Source organism: Tympanuchus pallidicinctus, unplaced genomic scaffold (assembly GCF_026119805.1).
Source record: "Tympanuchus pallidicinctus isolate F22 unplaced genomic scaffold, pur_lepc_1.0 scaffold13, whole genome shotgun sequence".
Taxonomy (NCBI): Eukaryota; Metazoa; Chordata; class Aves; order Galliformes; family Phasianidae; genus Tympanuchus; species Tympanuchus pallidicinctus.
Window position 1 is genome coordinate 7,226,001 of NW_026294648.1, and position 16,595 is coordinate 7,242,595.

The 16,595-nt window shown below is 42.1% G+C and overlaps 1 protein-coding gene across 2 annotated transcripts in view; it reads right to left on the reverse strand.

The window, feature by feature from the left end:
* The window catches only part of LOC128075754 (vascular endothelial growth factor receptor kdr-like), a 120,005-nt gene that overhangs the window by 16,060 nt on the left and 87,350 nt on the right, over nt 1-16,595 (reverse strand). The window contains exons 17-27 of one of the 2 annotated variants that reach the window (XM_052672741.1): nt 16,379-16,514; nt 14,978-15,082; nt 12,521-12,637; nt 10,162-10,250; nt 9,106-9,271; nt 8,435-8,532; nt 7,454-7,576; nt 7,235-7,346; nt 2,496-2,595; nt 1,820-1,925; nt 41-165 (exon numbers count right to left, since the gene is read on the reverse strand). In XM_052672741.1, coding sequence (XP_052528701.1) covers nt 41-165; nt 1,820-1,925; nt 2,496-2,595; nt 7,235-7,346; nt 7,454-7,576; nt 8,435-8,532; nt 9,106-9,271; nt 10,162-10,250; nt 12,521-12,637; nt 14,978-15,082; nt 16,379-16,514 — 1,277 coding nt within the window. The remainder of the gene's footprint in view (nt 1-40; nt 166-1,819; nt 1,926-2,495; nt 2,596-7,234; nt 7,347-7,453; nt 7,577-8,434; nt 8,533-9,105; nt 9,272-10,161; nt 10,251-12,520; nt 12,638-14,977; nt 15,083-16,378; nt 16,515-16,595) is intronic. The other variant, XM_052672742.1, reaches the window with a different exon arrangement.

Sequence of the window (16,595 nt, forward strand, 5' to 3'; positions counted from 1 at the left end):
CTCTCCTTCACACCCGTGCTCAGACATGTATTTTTCTTACCCAGTTTCCACTGCACTCCAGCGATTAACACAGTTGTTCAAATTTTCCTCCACGGGGCAAGTTTTGGAGTTAGGCTCTCCATCAGGACACAAGGTAATGTTCAGTGGGATATAGTCTTTACCATCCTATAAAATAATTAGCATAAGAGAACACAAAGCTGGTAAATGCTGTTTTACACTCCATCCCAGATGTTAAAAGTTACCATATTATACAGGGCTTCACAATGGGAAAGGACTACTTTTTATTTTAGTTGTATATTTCTGCGGAGCAATCTTTAATGTTCTTCATAACACACAGAAGTTAGAATGTGCAGCTTTATACAACACTTACTGTGTGGAGGGCTTTGTATGAGGAAAATTATTCACTGCGTAATCTATGACATAAAAAGATTGAAAACTCTCTGACTTCCCAATGGTCATCTGCAGTTGGTCTGTTTTCTCTTCCAGGCACCTGTCTGAGCTATTGCCCCACCAGTTCTCACAGCACTCACAGCTCTTGTAGACATCCCTCACACATGGCACGGCAGAGCCAGGCGCACAGAGGGGTCAGTGGGTGTGCAGCCAGCAGCTGGCTGGGCTGCCTTTCACAGCAGTGCCCTTGGTGAGTTTGCTGCAATTTCCTTGTGATCACTGCTGCATTCCAGATGCTTGTCTGTTCTGCCCCGGTGAAAGGGAATGGAATTTCACTGATTTACCCTTCCTCAAAGCAATACCCTGCATTGTCATTGTGCTGGGAATTTCAAGGGGCCAGTATTAGGGACACCAAAATCCAAAGTTAAGAATTTTAGAGGCAGGAAGTCACAAAGTCCTTATGGCTGATACAATTTTAACAGAATTTGGAATTGGTTAAATAATATGGTTAAGTAATATTGCCTACTTGGAGACTTTCTGCATATTATCAGCTTAAGGAGTTGCAGCTTAGGAAGAGGCAGTCCTTCGAAAAGCCTGGAAGGATTTTATTCCTCGTTCTTACAAGAAATTGGTGCCACAAGTTTAATGGAATTCAGTTCACACATTAATAAGGTCCGCATTGTCATTTACATCACTGCAGAAATCATCAGAAATTGCCAAGCCCTAAAACTATTTGTCCAAATTTTCCTTTGCTTTTGAACCATTTTAGTGCCCTATTCCCTTATCATGATTTTGTATCTCCTTAATTTACTTCACTTTCAGCACAAAGCTCACAAGCTCTTCATATTGCAAACTGGGCCCTCTTCAACTTGGCTTCACTAAATTTATTTACAAACTGGAAAGAGCTGGAGGAGAGTTGTAAATTGACAATTACGTAGTGGATCAGGTTGATTTCACTGAGGAAGGAAAGTGGTTAACTATTATGAAACTAATAATTATGTAATTGACTTTCTGAGATTCACACTGTATCCTTTTAAAGCTCCTAAGAGCGCTGATGAACATAAGCTCAGAATTTGAGAGAGACAGTTCAGCCCAACTAGCAGTTTACTATATTGAAATCTAATTAAAATTGTGAGGTAAAGCACCAGTGTTCCTCTAAGGGGCAAATGAGCCAATATTTAAATTAATGTACTGCAAGTTTCTCTTATTAGATATGGATAAACTCCTAGTTTTGAAATATAACCCCTTTTGAATCATAAACATTTTCTTTACCCATTTCAGCAGCCATTTTCCTTGTGACCTTTGTTATGAAATCAAATCTAATATTGCTGCTTAGCACAGTCTTTACTTGTGAACAGGCACATCCACATCCACACACACACATTTGTATAGGTCCATGTTCACTGCAGAAATATTTGTGTTGCTGTACCTGCTGTACATTGGCCTGAAGAAGGTCTCCTAAGCGCTCTACAAGCTCAGTGAAGGTGGGTCTCTCTGTGGGCACTCCATGCCAGCAGTCCAGCATTGTTTGGTAGCTAGATAAAAACCACAGGTATTGAAAAAATAGAATGACACAACCTTTGTATCCAAACTGTTTTTTTTCTGCTACTGAATGTTTTGGTCCTCACTCGGGTAGTTTGGGATTAAGATGTGTTCAAATCTCCATGTGCTGAAATTCTACTCTAGTTCCACATGGAACATTTTTTAATCTATCTGTTGTTTCAAAAGAGCCTGTAGGCTTTTCATTCTCACCTAGCTTTAGACTGATTTGACTGACAGGCCCTACTGATGTTGCTGAAATAAGTCATAGCTATGGGTGCCAGCACACAACAATTTTCTGAGTTTACATTCACGAACTACAACAAACTTAGGGAGATCTGTTCATCTTCTTGTTGGCAGAGGTTGAGCTGACTTGGCCTTTCACTAGCATTCATCTGTTATCAGGAGATCCAACATATGCTCAACTGCGATGTTTACTGAAAACAAAATGCAAAATACAACCATCATCTGAGAAGGTCTCCTTCCTCCTCCAGACTTATTATAATCTCCTTTGTGATACTTAAATGACGTGCAGCGTTTCTCAATACAAAGCCAGGAGCTCTTACACTTCTGGAGTAGAATATTCTGGTGACCTCATCCGGGTTCCTTCCTTGAGCCGTCGGCAGAAGTCCTCGTCTATCTGCACTCCGGGGTACGGAGAGGCACCTGGTGGGAAATGTAAGGGGGTGCTCAGTGAATGAAACACGAGTTGGTGACATCCGCTGAGAAATGAGATCGTCTGGAGTCTTGTAGTGAAAGAGGCTGGAGCAAAGAAGGGGTTGTAACCACTGTCTAAACGTTTCAGTTGGTGACCCATTACAGACTCACTCTTTCTTTTTAGAGGTTTCAGTCACACAGTCTGCTCTGAATCTGTAATATGGGGTGGATGACTCCAAGGTAAAACATGGCAGAAGAGAAATAAACGTTTTTCTTCAGAGGAAAATGCATTAATTGAATGTACTGTTCTCTGCAACCAATTAGAGAAAAAGGGCTTATCAGAACTTGTGATCATTGTTTTATAACACCTACACTTCACAATGCACCACAAATAGGAGGAGCAGACATATAATTTGTGGAAGTACCCTGGCATCTGAGTAATCTGAACCTCATAGGTAAAATTCAAGAGATGTCTGTACTGAAGTTTGAAAAATTACTTAACCTATTGGAGACAAACCTGAAAGATCTGTAATGTTTTCTTCCCTTTCTTCTCAGCAAAAGCTCTACCTGTAGTTCAGCCCTTGTCTTTCTCATTTTGGCATCTTAGAGGCAGGATGGTGAATTTGGAAGAAACTTTAATCAACTCTTAGCAAAGAGGATTGAATACAATCTGGATCTGCATCCAGCCCTCAAGGAATCTGTATATCATTTACTGTCTACAGCATTCCTATGTATTTATTTCCTGTAATTTCTCCCCTAGTTTGGAAACATCACCAAGTGCTTTGCTCTTGGAGGTACCACAAGCACAGCAGAAATCTTTTGGAGGAAAGCAGAGAAGAGCATGCCAGAATGTGACTATTCCTAGAATTATTCTATTCTGTGAACCTGATCACTCAATCTGCAACACAATGCAGGGATCAAAGTCCAGGGCACTCCATAAGAGGGCAGCTCAACACAGCAAATAGGCTCTGATGACATTCAAAGTTTGGAGGCACAGAACATTCCTTGATGTGCAAGTATCAGATCACAGTGTCAACAGTGTTCCCTAAAGCTATTTCTGCTTTGCATCTTGATTTTCCTTCCTAATTTTGTCTTTGTTCTGTCATTATGATCATAATAACTTGCTAATGTAATGTTCAGCTTACATGGCATCACTCATTGGTCAAAGATCTCTAAACAAGCTTCCATCAGCTCTCATAATCTCTCCAATTAAGCGGACAGATAGGCACTATGGCACAGTTTATCCACAGTTAAACTAAGAAAATGGCATGGATAGGTATAGGGTCTGGAAGCACTGACGGCTGTCCAACCTACTAAACTGCCACTTGTACATCTCCTGACCTATCCATAGCTTGTCTTTGTATAGGTCGACTGGGACTGAGACCTTGAAGACAAGGCAGTGGAACTGAGTGAGGAAGGATGGAGAATTCCATCTGATCTGTCACAGAATCATAGAGTAGCTCACACTGGGAAAGATCTTAAAGATCATCAAGTCCAACTGCAACCAAACCATACTACCCTAACAACCCTCTGCTAAATGATGTCCCTGAGCACCACATCCAAATGGATTTTAAACACATTCAGGGATGGTGACTCAGCCACCTCCCTGGGCAGCCTATTCCAGTGCTTAACAACCCTTTCTGTAAAGAAGTGTTTCCTGATATCCAACCTAAACTTACCCTGGCGCAACTTGAGGCCATTTCTCCTCGTCCTGTCACCAGTGAGAAGAGACCAACCTCACTCTCGCTACAATCACCTTTCAGTTATTGGAAGAGAGCAATAAGGTCTCCCCTCAGCCTCCTCTTCCCCAGCCTGAACAGCCCCAGTTCCTTCAGTAAATCAAGTCAGTCAGTCAATTTGAGTTACCTATTCATGATTACATCACTGATCAAAGCAACTGCAATATTTTGGTGAGACCCAGTACAGGGAATGCAATGGTAAACCGCCTTGAATTATGACTGCAGAATGTTTTGTTAGTTTATATTTTGACCACTGCTGGACTCCTACTAGCTGAAGGCAGTCCAGATCTCAAAAGTAGGGAAATCTCCCTTTCCACTACCATTACACTTCATCTAGACTACCACAGAACTTGGATGTGGGATGCTGAGACAGCTTAGGAGAAATGTAGGCTGAGGCATATGGTGTAAGGTCTAAACATTACGTTTTCCTTGGGGGAAATCTGTTTCAAAATGCTCAAAGAAGTGGCATGCATTTGATATAGTAGCACTCTTTTGATCTTGGTTTTATTTTAGTAGGATAATAAGATGCTGATGTTATACAACCAGGCACTACTTGTTTACATAATTACATTTGATTACCTTTTGAACAGTGCACATTTAAATTCCAAGGGACATTGCCATTCTGTAAATGCCTTCAGGATCTATTAGCAATCGCTGGCTCAACCTGACGTGAGGTGTGCTGACTCCATTTACATAATGCAGAGCTCAATGCAAACCCAGCCCCAGATTAAAATACACAGTCTTTCCAGTTCTGATTTCCCTGCATGCCACCAAAACAGACCCAGTCTGCCAGCCTGTCAAGAGGAAGCCTATCATGCGTCATTCAGCTGCTGACCCTGGCAGGACCCACATCCAAACCAACTCTGCATTTTGCTAGTCAGAAGCTGTATTTTTTTCAAGGGTGCTAAGTCTGTGGGACCCTGTAAAAAGCAGCAGTTGTAAGTGGGAGCTAAAGCTTGCCCTGTAGCAATGACAAATAACTTTCCTTTCCCTGGCTCTCAAATATCTGTAAAACTTTTATGTAAGAGAGTTCAATCAGTGACACAAATCCTTAATTAAATATTTATCGTGTGAGCTGCAGATGTGAGTGGTGCCAAACCACAGGCATGCTTGGATGATCTGAATGAAAACCCTCTTAAGAGAAAATGACTTGGTTTTGAGTCTGTGCCATGGACTGAGGAAAGCAGTTTGGATCCACGTCACAGGGAAGGCAGCAGCTCTACGAATGGCAGCCCTTGGAAGAAGCTGGTAGATTTCCCTACATTCAGAGCAGGACACTCTGTTGTCCCACCTGAGCACCTTCATTAAGCAAACAGGCTATCTAAGATGAAAAGAAAGCAGATATATGTGCTTTTTTTTTCTTTTTTTTTTCTTCTCCCAAGTAGTTAAACGAATGTCAGTGAAAAAACTGTGATTTCTATTAGTCTGATATTGAAGGCCAAATGACCCAAAGTTGACACGTGTAAAATGCTGTCTTTGCCATTCAGCAGTGTGCAGTCCACTTGGTTCCTTGGAGATGCACAATGGAGAGACCACCCCCTGTGTGCCTCTGTGTGCTGATGCTGATGCATCTCCTGCAACCCTCGGTTAAAACTGGGGCATTGCCAGCGCTTCTAGAGTTTCACCTTTCTGTGGTGTTTCACACACAGCATCATCCTGTTACAGAGCCCTGGAAGTGTTACACCAAAGTAACAAAGCTGTAAATAAAAAGAGCTAGGCTGGAGGAAAGCAACACCTGCCACTTGCTTTAACCACCTGAGTGTGAGCTTCCTTTTGTAAGGTGATATAAAACAGAGAAAAGTCCAAATCAAAGATTTTGACTGAAATCAGGTTGTGTTCTTTGCAAACAACCCTGAATAAATTCTGAGTTACACCTCCGGACTTTGCATCCAGATCTGGACTTGGCATCTTGAGCCTAATCACTGATTGCAACTGATCCATGGACCAAAGATAGTAAGATATTACAGTTTGTTTTCAAATTCAGAAGCTTAAGTTGACAATTCTGCTTGTTTTCTTTTGTCTGCAAATGCTGATTAAGAAGGCAGAGCTGACATTCCTAAATTCCCTCATGAAAACAAGACTTGCTACTCTGTAACGAGAATTTGAGAGCAGCAAAATCCAACTCCCTGTAAGACCGCTTGTCTACATTTCTGGGCTTTATCTGCTGGACAGTAACCAGGTCTCAGTGAAGCTGAGACTTCTAACAGCATCAGAAGATTAAATCTATATAAAGAACAGTATTGCCATCCCTGCAAAAATTTTGTGGCTTGCAAATGATATGGGCAGAAATGTATGCATTCTACCTGCTTGCTGCCAAAATGATTTAAGCAGAGCCTAGCACTGGTTCTCATGTCAACCTGATGGCAGCTGTTGCCAGTTCATTTTTCTTACTTAAAATCTTACTTAGTTTTTGTGGGAAAGATAATAGACTGAGATAAAATGCAATGTGGGCAAACTCCTCCTGGTTTCCTGGTCTGCCACGAGCAACATCAGACCACTGTGTCAGCAGCAGTGCAATCCTCTGCAACCTCTGGGCTGCGTGGTTTCCTAAAGCAGAGAGCTTAAGGGAAAATACAGTTTGATGGGGAAAGTTCTTCATTGCTCTCAAAGAAATATTTCATTCTTGAGTATTTGAGGCTTGTGTTATCTCTGTGCTCTGTTGGTTACAGTTATTACAGATGTCAAGTCCAGGATTTTAGATTTTGTTTGGTTCCTGCCCCTGCTCCCCTGTATGCGCTGCTTTCATGCACTTTGCCAGATGGAGTTCTTGTTGACTTTATTTTACACCAGATACACTGTGCAATTGTACTAACTGAAATAGAAACATGACATCACATTATTATCTTTTGTCAGAAGTTCCTCATAGTAACCATAGAGTCATCAGCTGGGAGGAAAAAAAACATTCTTACCTAGAGAAAATATTTCCCATAGCAGAACTCCAAAAGACCACACATCACTCTGTGTTGTGTAAATCTTATCAAAAATTGCTTCTGGAGCCATCCATTTGAGTGGAAGTCTTGCCTACGAATGCAAAAGACACAACACATTGCCAGAACTGCTGTTAACAATCTGCTAAATCCTAGGAGAATAAGGGTCTGAGATTAGCATTTTAGGTTTTTTCCACTTACATCTCCTTTCCGAACATAGTCAGGGTCTTTGTAAATGTCCCTGGCTAGCCCAAAGTCACAGATCTTCACCACATTGTTCTCAGAAAGAAGGATGTTCCTTGCTGCCAAGTCCCGATGGATGCACTGGGAGGGAATGAAGAGAGGCAACATCAGGGGGTCTGCCTGGACAGCGGGTCACGGCTAGGGCTGAAAGCACGAGACCTCCTTTGGAGATGGACAGATAAAGGTGTTTTTGTTGTGAGAAGGTTAAAGAGAGGGAGAAAATAACTTGAGGAACAAACTAAGTATTGCAGTTCATCTTCAGGTTTTTTCTGTATGAAAAGATGTTCATAGTAATGATGAGACTAAGGGAGTGCAATTTTCCAGTTAATTATTGTTTGGCAAATTTGGGAGAGATCAAAAAGCAGCAGGAGCTGCACTTGCAAATGCAGTCCTATGAGCATATGTGAGAACAGGGTCATTTCACATAGGCAATTGCTGCTTATGTAATTTCTGTGTCTGTACCCATGTAGCTTCGTGCTAAGTCCAAGCTCTCAATTTTGTTCATACTTTGGTATGTGTATTACATTTCATTTATAAAAAAGAAGACTTTCCACAGTTACAAATGTACTTTCTTTTCCTATCAAAAGATATGCTAGCTTTGCTGATAGTCTCCACCATAACTGACATGCTAAACAAACAGCTGTGTAGTCCCTCCCCCTTATTCAGCAGCACTTTTCTGGCCACACCAGAACCCTTCCACATAAGCTTTCTGCATCTGCTTGAGTCAGTTCTGTGAATGGCCTTACAGTCTGTGGTCACACCTTCCTAGCCCAGAACAGGACAGATGTTCCTTCAGAGCTCCTTCAGTGCTACTGACTGCTTAACCACTAGAGCTAAGGTGATCTCCAACACTACTACAAAATCAAATAACAGATTACACAGGCTCAAGCTATTTGGGTTTCTTCATGTCAGATACCCATGATGTTTGAATGAACTCACTTTTCTGGAGGCAAGAAATTCCATCCCTTTTGCCACTTGGAAGCTGTAACAAATCAGGTCCTCCAAAGTCAGTGGCCGCTTGTACAGATCTTCAGCATCTAGGAGAGATCACAGAGCAGAACACTAGAGCAGCAGTCCCAGAGCTTTTGGGCACTGGTGTTGCTGCCACACTGATGATCCCAGTCCTGCATCTGAGGATGTTAGGTTCACAAGCTGTCTAAAATGCTATTACTTCACCAAAGTCACAGTTCTAGCTTGGGAATCACTGACCTAGAGCTAGACCAGATGGCTAAAAGAGTTCAATCCAACATTATTCACATCATTTAGTTATGGGGAAAACAATATCTGGGGATAAAAGAGAGGGGAACTATTTATAGTGTGTGAAGAGACTGGGGACAGACTGCCCTAACAAATCTTCTGGTAAAACGCTGCTGTTACTCCTACACAGCAGGAGCAGCTTTTGTATACATATGCTATTGCAGATCTCTTTTTGTGAGAAAGTTGGAGTGGGGCATAGGCAGGAGAAAGAATCTGCGCTCAATGAAGCACATCGTGCAGTGTAAGGGCTTGTAAAGTGTGCAGCGGTGTGTGTGGCACTGACCAAGCAACACAAAAATAGCTAACAGAAATCTTCACAATAAACGACGTGGCATTAGGTGGGTTTCTTTTACCTTCTTCATCCTCTTCAGAGTCACTGTAACTCTTATCTTCAATAAATCCTGAGCTGGCAGAGCTCCCAGTGCTGGCTACACTCTCAAGGCGTCTCTTGATCAGCTCTGTCAAATCGCTGCTGGACTCATCCAGGCTTTTCTCTGCTTGGCCAGAGTTCTCCTGGGACTAGAAATGGTATAAAACTGATTTTAGCATTTGAAGATGTCATAACTTGGTATTGACAGTTGTGCAATGGAATGACATACAGAGAGGAGAAAAGGTCCCCTGGAGATACACTCAAACCATGTTTGAAAGGACGTTCCCTGCTTCCTATTTATTAATACACCTTACTCCCATTTATCAATATTGCACCTTGAAAGTTAGGTAGAAGCAGGCTAGATGAGACTAAGGGATGAGCAGAGAGACTGTAACTCTGAAGAGGCTCCAGTTCTTGCAGGGCTTGGTGTAGAGAGCCCCGAGGCACTATGTTTTCATGACAGGAAAGTAGCCCCATCCTCTCCTCATTGCTGATTTCTGACTTTCTGTGTCTTCCCTTGTATCACAGCCCAATCTATGCTAGCACAAATGTTTGTGTGGATGGACACAACCCTTTGGAAACACAACCATCATTTGCTTTACTTCAGACTGTGTCTGCCTGCTGCACAGGCTCTTGGATTGGCACAGAAGGGAGAGTGCAGGAGATGGGAACGAGCACATGGCGGAGAAGGTGGCCTAGTTTTGATAACTGGGGGCTACCAAACACAAATCCCTAAATTAGGCTTATGTTGTTCACACCAGTTTTTGTGACCTCCTTGTGCTGGGAAGTGTATCAGAAGAAGTTCCCTTTCTGTCTCAAATGCACTAGTATTTGGGTATTTCCAGCTATTTCTTTAGTAGTTGTTCAGAGGAAGAGGATGGGAGTGAGGTCCAAGGAAGACCATGTCTTTTTGTTTTGAATTGAAGCGTGGTGTGAAAGAAGCCTACATAAATATCAAACCCCCTGTGTTAACGCAGAAAAAACTGAACTTGAGGTCAGTGGTTTTTAATTCTTTGGCTTATGACTGTAATTCCTTTACCTTGTATGCAATGAAATCTCCTCGTTTTCCTCGTAGATAATTGGACAGATTTCCATATTTACAATATTCTACTATGACCATTAAAGGACCTAAAGAGACAATGAAAGTCAAATGAGTTCTGAAGCACTGCATAGCACTTAATGTTACCTTATCCTCACAAATCCTCTTCTAAATAGGTAAATACTATCATTCCTGTTAAATAGGTGAGGAATTCAGGAAACAGAGAAGTCACACTCCAGAAGCACATAATCAACTGTAGATACAGAAAGGAGGAAATACAGAACAGAACTGATTCTTTTCTCCATTTGATGATAAACACTGGTATTTATGAACACTGGCAAAGTGAAATTCAGAATTATAAAGAAGAATATGCACTCCTCTATGTTGTTATGATTGTTTATTCTATTCACAGAATCATAGCATCCTCTGTCTTTGCAATTGCTTGTTGTGGGTGGAGCTGATGCCTGTGGAGGCAATGAAAGTGTGCTGGATCCCTGTCAGATCACATTGACCAGAGCTGTAACCTTCTCAGCACAGCGTCTGCATGAGCACAGCCAGCCTCAGCTCAGGGTGGTTCTGCTGCCGAGCACACAGCTTGCCCCAGTTGGAGTGCTGGGGGCTGGCAGAGCAAGGAGATCTTAGGGGGATGTTTCTCTGGAGAACCCAGGGTCAAATGCTCTCATGGATGCCCGAGGCAAATGCGGATTCAAGCACAGCTTTGTAGCTCCTGTTACTGATTTATGCACGGCTCTGATAGGTTTCCTAGCCGTGACTTCTCTGTATTTTATTTCTTCACTGTAAAGCATACACTGTGCATTAATTCTAAGTGCTCAGCATCAGATGCTCAGCCAAAGTGTTAAAATTTGTTAGCTGTTATATCGCTGAAATAATGTATGTGCATACTTAATATCAGTCTTCATTAGAAGTGTCATTGTATGGTTATATAAAACCTAACAAGGAAGGAAAAAACACCATATTCTGCAATGGCATTTTAATAGTAACTCCTATCTCAGCGTCAGTCTTGAGAGCTCACAGCTATTTTTCTTCAGTCTGCAGTTGCACTGGGAAACTGAGGGGCTCCTAGGAGAAAAAGCTCTTCAGAGGATGGACAGTCACAGTGCAGGACCAGTTACTGCAGTGTATTTTTCTAGGCAGTTGGAATTCTGTGGCTGAAGCAGTTAACAACTACTGACCTTCTAGCAAGGCTGCCATGTTTTAGGCACCTGTTTGTTAGGCCACAACTTCTCCACTCACAATCCCAGCTACCTAGCCAAGCTTCTTATGTGTCTGAATACAAACTTTTGGGGTTTTCATGCTCCAATAATCCCTGTGAGCTCCCCATTCCTGGCTCCCAGATTGCAGCAGGCTGCTACTTACTGATTGCTCCCTTCAAGCTGGGAGGATCTTGCTGGGTGGGAGATTTCTCTTATCCTAACAAATCCACCTGGCTGAAATCTTATTTTCCCCATTTAAATGGACAACTCCACGTTCTTTGGGAAAATGATAGTTTCAGAGTCCCAGATAACAACAGATGTGCACACCATCTCTCGCACTCTTTCCCTTTCATTTGTTTTACTCTGGTTTCTTTGTCCTTAGCTGTCTTAAATATCCCCTGGGGACTGTTCTGAAGGTTCATTGTAAGCCGTTAAAAGGCATCTTTTAGAGTTGGCACACTGAAGTTAAAGCACAGTGTAGTAAGAGATACAGATGCTTTGTAGGGCAGCATGGGAAGGGAAGGGATGCTTTAGTGACAAAGGTCTAAGATTTATTTTATGGAATCTTTTCTTTAAGTCTGCACTTCCCAGTAGATTTTTGCATGATGTACAGCAAGTCATGTCAGCTCAGCCCCTTGGAAGTCCATACTGCTGCTCCATTCAGCTTTGGACTGCCTAAGGCTTCCTGCATGCTATGCAAGGAATGAAACTCCTAGCAGGTCTGAATCACTTGGGAAGAGGAAGCCTCCAGTACCTTTTAGCCTGGCGCATTATCCCGAGAAGACAGGGAAGAAGAGGGAGAAGAAGGGGACAAGCACCTTTGAAATGATATATGGGTTCATGTGGAAGACTAAGGAACTGAACTGCAATGAAGGATCCCATCTCTCTGCAGTTCATATTCTCTTTTGTAAAAGAGCTTACAAAGGAGAAAGAAAGAAAAGATAGAGAAGTGACACCTGTGGCTGGGGAAAAGTTTCAGAAGCCATTTACGTGATGTGGCCATATCTGCAGCAGTACAAGCACTCCTTGTGCTTCCATTAACAGTGCGTGCATGAGACTTGGGCACTGCAGCACAGATACGCTGAAGTACCATCGTAACTGAGAAGGGCTTCTTCTTTGCTGTGTATTCAGTGAGCACTTCTTACCTCCAGCTTTGGTGCAAGCTCCCAGCAGGTTGACTACATTCAGATGGTGTCCTATGTGGATGAGGATCTTCAGTTCAGACATTAAAGCCTTGCATTCATTAGTAGTTGCACATTCTGCTTAAGATAAACAGGAAAAAATCATCTTTACACAGCAGGATATTTTCAACAGGACGCAGCAAGATCCTGTTTATACTTGGAAACAAAAGCCACCCAGGTTATTTGCAGTATCTTTGCCTTTCAGACTCTCAAATAGATAATAATTCAGCTGCTTCATTGTTTCCTGGTGACCTTTATGAAGTGGAATAACACTATCTTTTGAGTGACCCTTTCTTTCTCTAAAATGAGTTACAGAGGTTACTGTCCTGTAGGAGAACTTACCTAAATCAGATCCCAGAGAACCTTTGCAAGAACTGAATTTTGCAAGTTTAGTAGAAGAACAATCATCCTAAGCAGCAATAACAAGCAGAATAACGTACTTCTCTTTTGGTAGCAGTGATGTGCAGTTTAGCAGCACTTCTTTACAATACTTCTGAATATATTTCTCTGCAGTACTAAACATCACTCCAATGCATGTGTTGAAGAAACCCCCCACATCTGCAAGATGAGACCCAAAAGCTATTGGAGAATGTACAGCATTAATAAATCTCAGTCCTGTGGGATATCGTTGACCTTAGAAATACACATTTGAGCCAAGCTGAGGGTATGAACCATGACCTCCACACTTCACAAGCACTGGTTAGCCTGCTATACTGTACTTCATTCTCTTTTGCTGCCAAAGTTAAGACATTCTCAATCCTGAATGCTCTTCAGATGCTGACCTGTTTCCTCTGCCTTCTTTCCAAAACTGTCATGGTCAAAATACACTGTAAGAAAAAGGGGCTGCATCCTGTTTCCTCTGTTTTTGCCTTAGCAAAATCACGTAAGATTTAAAAATGAAAAAATAGTTACATAACAGATCACTTGGTGTAACAAATACAACTTCTTTATCTGTTGGTAGAATTCCCATAAACAAGTTTTCACCAAACTGTGCATCATAAAGAAGGAGTTATTCCAAGCCCCAGGTTTCTTCAGTCACTGGTGTCATGGATGTGTGGGGGGTGGCACCTCTCCTGATTTACACTAGCATGCCAGAACACACGCCTGGTAAAAGCTGAAGCAGCCTCTGAAATGCTTCAGATAATCTAGCACATGAACACGTAACCTTCAAACCAGAACAGACACTAGTCAGCTTCAAGGAAGTGACAGATACACGAGAATTACAGTAATGTAAACTTCTCTAAAGCCTTTTTTTTTCTTTTTTTTTTTTTTCCCCTGAATGGATTGATTTCAGCTAGAGAATCTGGTTTATTCAGGAACATGATGAATTATGGGCATGTTAGTTTGGGAATGCCAGGTTAGAGCTGGCTGACCCCCCTAGGGGAGAAAAAGGTAAAATTAGATAGGGAAACTGTCAGTTTTTGCTGAATATGTGTGGGCAGGGTGGAGTTGACATGAGGGTCAGCTGGGAAGCACAGCATGGAAGTGAATGAAAGCCCAGAGCTATCTAGGGCAGTATGGATGGAGTGTGGCTGGATCAGTGGTTTCTAGGATACATAAGGAATGGGTGTGGAACAGAGGAAATGAGAACAAAAAATGATGATCTGAAGATCTAGAAAGTAATGCAGAGAAGAGAGAGCTGATGAGTCTGGCACTTGAGAGAGATGGGAAGTAGCAGAGCATCAGAAGCAGCTAGAAACAGAAGCCAAATGCTGTGATGAAAGAGAATTTCCCAGTTGATGGCATTGCAGGAGTTAATACAGCAGTAATTCAGCCGTGCAGCAGCAATGCTGAGCAATGTGGGCTGTGCAGATATCCAATGAGCACTGACTGCACCTTTGAAAAAATCCTACGTGAGCAGCCATAAAGCTGAAGCTCAAGAAGCCAATGTGCTGGCAGATGCATTTATTCATAAGCTGTCTGCAGAGGCTTTATATGTAAATGTAATTTGAAAGAATAGTCTCCAAGTTCATCCATTCCTCATTGCTGAATGGTAAAAGCTTTCCTTAATTTCTATAATTGCAAGCAAGTTGTCTCTAATTTACTCTCTTGGCACTGCTTTTTCTCAGCCCCTTGAAATGTTGTGCATCTGAAAGGCCTGTGATCGAAGGCTTAGATCCAATTCCAGACCATCTAGTGTAATTACATTCTGTAATCTGTTTCCCTTCTAACCTCACAGACCTGTAAGCTGCTGTTTTCCTCCTCTAGGGATACCAGACTCTATCAGCAGCACAGCATGGAGCCCACTTGTCATTTCCCACACGTTAACATCCACTCTGTAAGGACTAATTGCTCCCATATGGCAAACCCACTCCCTTCTGAACACAATGAACTTGAGACTTGTTTGGAGCTGAGAACTGGAAACCTTACTGCCCAGGTGTTCCCTGAGGAGCCTCCTGAGTATCTCAGAGGGATATGTACCTTTGAGCATTTTTACGGCAACTGTTTTGCAGGTTGAAGATTTATCAATGCCAAAAGCAGACGCTTCCACCACCTTCCCAAAAGCACCGTGACCCAGTGTTTTACCTAGAGAAGCAAGAGTCAAGAATGAGCCAAAGGGGGCTTAAAACAGTCTGCATCAGGGAAGAGGGAATCATGCGTTCTCAGCTGTGCAAGAAATACAAGGCTCCAGCACCCAGGCACAACGTAGACTGACAGCTGACAGAAGCCTGTATCACATATTTGCAGTATATGGATATAAACAGAATGATTTATATCCATATGACTTTAATGCGATACAGAATGTGATAGAACAGAGTAGAATAAATAAATCTGGATTCAGCTGAAGGCAAGGCTGTATATATATATATATGGCTTAAGGGTAAAAACAATACATACAGTCATCCTCAAGCCCTGGAAAATCAGGTTAAATGTGGAATTGTGGAACCCTGATCTCTCATGAATCAGTCATAACGATGGCCTGCTAAGGCACTCAGACAGCCAGAACCCTTTGAACCTTTAGTTATTGACTTTTATTTGAAGTAAAATTTACATTAAATGGAATTTCAGGTGATGATCTTTCATAATTTCACATCCATTTGAATTTTCAGGCCCATACCATCTAGTGCTCTGAGGGCTCTGACCCGTAGTGCAGTAGGGTACACTGGGCATCATGGTATGGCCCTTCCATTCTGCCACTTTGAGCCCATGTCCCACCACCTTCTCTTTTTTTTCCTTTTTTGGTCTGTCTTCCTCTTTCTTCTCCATTCTCCAGCTTGATCACCATGAACACACACATACACACATATATTCCCTGCACTCACTGTTGCACACAGATGTTACTGTTTCTCTAAGCAAACACAGTCCACTTTTTACATTTCTTTGCTCTATCATCCATTAAGTTGAGTTCAGTTAAATTTGGTTTGTTTTTCTTGATAGTTCTTTACAGCTCAAAGCCAACTTTGAATAGCTGACAAATAACTGATTATTCTTCAAAAGAAAAATTCACTGTTAGACCGTAACCTTCCAGATTCACCCCTCTTTCCCTAGTCCTCTATAGGAGGGAAGCCATGTTTTTGACAGGCACAGTACCTGCAGGTACCTTCCCTTCCCTGTTAAGAGTTTGGTTTCACTTCTCCAAGGAACAGTAAGAGATGAAAACTGTTTTGAGAGACAACATCTTTGCTTTCCTTACCGAACTCCTTGTCTCACCTTGTTTAAGGGTGACAATGAATTCTGTGACTTGGTGCCAATTCTCACCAAAGGATGGGAGTATGCCAGACCTAAATAGTAGGCTGATTCTTGGATTGTACAACAGGTCCATTGAAATTGAGAAGCATTAGAAACCATCATTCTTTATAATAATGATCAAGAACCACTCACCCAACCGCAGCCTGTCTCTTGGGAACTCCCATTTACTGCTGTCATAGGGAAGACGGTCACACTGCTCATCAAGAGGCATTTCCTCTGGATCCATTATAATTGACAGGTATCCTGTTTTAATATCTGTGGCATCAGGCTAAAAATTGGAAAAAATTATTCACAGTGTTTACTTTGCAACTCTAATGGGGGAGAACTGTCATTTGTAAGATGAAAAACA